General features: G+C 34.5%; 1 protein-coding gene across 1 annotated transcript; it reads left to right on the top strand.

The window, feature by feature from the left end:
- Nucleotides 1-1120: 1120 nt before the first annotated feature.
- On the top strand, nucleotides 1121-1799 carry LOC106117742 (uncharacterized). The gene is made up of 2 exons (XM_013312154.1): nucleotides 1121-1147; nucleotides 1422-1799. The coding sequence occupies exons 1-2, from the start codon at nucleotides 1127-1129 to the stop codon at nucleotides 1758-1760; spliced, it is 360 nt and encodes a 119-aa protein (XP_013167608.1). The 5' UTR covers nucleotides 1121-1126; the 3' UTR covers nucleotides 1761-1799.
- Nucleotides 1800-3425: the final 1626 nt, after the last annotated feature.

Consider the following 3425-nt stretch of genomic DNA (forward strand, 5'->3'; position numbering starts at 1 on the left):
AGAAATGACACTGTAGTCAACAAGAGTGGTAATCAAACGGAACAAATTAAGGATTTCTCTGGTGAATTGGGCGACTTTTTTAGAAATGACACAGAAGTCAACAAAAATGAGAACCGAAAGGAACAAACTAAAGATTTCTCTGGTGAATTGAACAATATTTCTAGAAATGACAAAGAGGTCAATAAAAATGGAAATCGAAAGAAACAAAGTAATGATTTCTCTGGTGAATTGAACGACTTTTTTAGAAATGACACAGAAATCACCAAATTTGTGAATCGACAGAAACAAACTACAAATTTCGCTGGCGACTTAAACGATTTTTTTAAAAATAAGAAAATTAATAACAATAGGAATTCAAATAAACAAACTAAAGATTTCTCTGGTGATTTGATCGACTTTCTTAGAAATACACGAAGAGTCAATAAGAATGGGAATCGAAGGAAACAAGCTAAAGGGTTCTCTGGTAATTTGAATAACTTTTTTAGAAATGATAAAAGAGTGAGTAGAAAGAGAAGTAAAACTGAATAAAGAAAGTAAGAAGTTAATGTTGAATAAAATAATTATTTCTACAAAATGCCAATCGATGTTGGATTCTGACGTTTTTAAACCTAAAAATTGTTATCTTGTTATATAATAAAAAATATTACAACTGTTCATCTGTTGTTTTATTTTGTTTAGTTCAATAATAAAATAGTTCTTATCATTGCTTATATTTTCAAATAAATACTTCCATAAAAGTTTATAATACTTTAAAATAATTTTACACTAATCGGCATTATTCAATACTAGCTGTAGCCTGCGACTCCGTCCTCACGGAAATAAAAAAAGCTTAATTAGTAGCCTATGTGTTCTTCCAGACTATGTCCTACGTATATACCAAATTTCAGCGAGATCCATGATACCGTTCTGGAGATACCTTCAAACAAACATCCATCCATCCACCTAAATATTTACATTTATAATATTAGTAAGATTGCTGCTTAATTTTTCTCAAAAATTCTACAACATTCTTTCTTAATGAGGTATAATAAGTTGTATCATTAATTGTGTATCAATTTGAGGTTAGCAAATGTTATTTGAAACTATAAAAGAGAAAGTTTAAAGACTGTATCAAGATTCTATCAAGATGTCTCTTCCATTGTACACGGTAAGATAATATTTAATAGTTATTAGTAATTTTTTTTATATCATAAATGTGTTTTTAAAGTCCACTGACTGTTTTTATTCGAACCATTGTGAAGTAGCCTGCAACTTGAACAATTTTGACTAAAATAATAAAGATTTTCCGTAGTCTTGTTCTTAATTTTTTATTTTTTTCAAGAACAGAGTATCAGTGGAAGAGATAGATAAAGGAAGCACACACTCAACCACATGGAAGAGCTGGAGATAGACGTATTTTTAATCAATTATTTATTCACCAGGTGTTCATTTGCTTCGCAATTCTCTTCATCAATGTCAACGGGCAATGCGCAGGATCGACAGAACAATGCGGCTGTAACAACCCTACTACTTCAACAACACCAAGAACCATAGAGATAGTCAGAGTCAGAGATCAAGAGAGAAGACGCGACCCGCAAACCATAGACAGACGTCAGCCAGTTGTACTACAACCGACTATACAAAAATACTTCGTCTTCCCTCAGAACAGTCGATCTGTCAGATATCCTAGTTCTTATCCACTAGATAATAGAGGTGGTTATTACATGATGCCTGTTGCTGTACGTCGCAAGGTTATCAAGAAGACTCCCGCCGAAACATAGAACTAGCGAAAAAAATGTGTGTTATTTATTTATTTATTAACTTATTTAATCTTATTTATTAAATCTGAAATGTATTATTAAAGTAAATAAAATGAGTAATTAAGTAAATTATTTGGAAATAAAATAAATAATTCTATTATATGGAGAAATTTTATTTTATTTATAGTTACTAAAATGGTAAACTACTGGTTAAATCCCTTTTTTGCTTTTGCATCGTAATCCTGATAATGTTAATTCCAACATTTTATATGCAAAGATTAGCAAAGGATTTATTTGTGTAGGAGTTTAGAATAAATTAATAAAAAAGTGTCTTGACAGGCAGACAGACAAACGAACAACAAAGTAACGCCTGGGTAGAGGCATAAACATTATTTGCAACTATACTTATCTAGTCCACCAAGGGAATGCCAAATAACAGCAAATTTCTACTAACACCAGAATAAAAATATATTTTCAACAGTGTCAGTAAAAACGGACTATAAAACTGGTCGTAGCTGTTCAAAGAAGTTCTACCTCTATGGTATGAACGCTTCAGAAACCTCTAGCAAAAACTTAACAAAGTTTACTAAAATTACTGTTTAACAACGGCATTGGCAGTCCTGCTGGGCACAGTACTTGCGCTAATGTAGGACGCGGCTGGGTGGTCGCTCAGGGCGCTAGACAAAAAGAGGCCACATAGTGTTCAAATTACAGAGTCTCGCATAACTCTTTTAACCCCCCATTGGCGTGATAAAGAAGAGAGCGTCGTAGAAATTTTCCCAGTATTCTAGTAGAGGCAGAATGGGCAAATAAAGGCTGATGATGATGATGATCGAAATAATTTAATCTTTCATAAAACGCATTCATTATAACGAGAGGAACAGACAGAAGATGGGTAACATTAAGTTAAAAGGCGAAAAATTTATACTACAGTACTTCTCTTAATAAATATTATCGAAATAAAATCATCATCATCAGCTCACTGTACGTCCCCACTGAGGGGCTCGGAGCCTACCCAAAGTCACGGGTGACGAGGCCATAGTCAACTACACTTGCCCAGTGCGAGTTGACTTCACACATATCTTTGAATTTCTTCTCAGATATGTGCAGGTTGCATCACGATGTTTTCTTTCACCGTAAGAACGTCGGATAAATGTACATATGTAAATGTGAAATCGAAAAACACATTGGTACATGGCGGGATTCGAACCCAGGACCTGCAGATTGCAAGTCAAGTCCTTGACCTCTGAGCCACCGACGCTCGATAAATAAAATACTCGTGTAAAATTTGTATCTACCAGTTGCTGATATCGGTAAGTTGCTATATTACTAAAGGTTCTTCACTTTGTACTAAATAGTCATACAAAGACAGACTGCGCGATAACCTTTATCATATTCTAGCGTGTGTTACAAAGAGATTCAAATATACTACTTATAGAACGGACATTACGAATGCTTTCTTTTCTTGAGCATAATCACACATAATCGCTAATAGACAATTCTAACAGTGGTAGAGCCCGCTGTAACATCTTCGCACGAATTGGCCCGTCTCGCTTGGTGAAATACCACACAGAAGACAAGCGTGAAGTGGAAGCAATTCCGCTTTTCGTCTCATGAGTGTGCGTGCGTCCCGGAGGCCTAATTTAGTCCTCCTTCCCTTCCCATCCTATTTCTTATAACGAAATG

This window comes from Papilio xuthus, unplaced genomic scaffold (assembly GCF_000836235.2).
Source record: "Papilio xuthus unplaced genomic scaffold, Pxut_1.1 DF827679.1, whole genome shotgun sequence".
Lineage (NCBI taxonomy): Eukaryota > Metazoa > Arthropoda > Insecta > Lepidoptera > Papilionidae > Papilio > Papilio xuthus.

Coding starts and splice junctions, on each gene's coding strand:
- LOC106117742 (XM_013312154.1), top strand. CDS start 1,127: ATGTCTCTTCCATTGTACACG. Junction 1,148..1,421: donor TGTCTCTTCCATTGTACACG/GTAAGATAATAT, acceptor TTTATTCACCAG/GTGTTCATTTGCTTCGCAAT.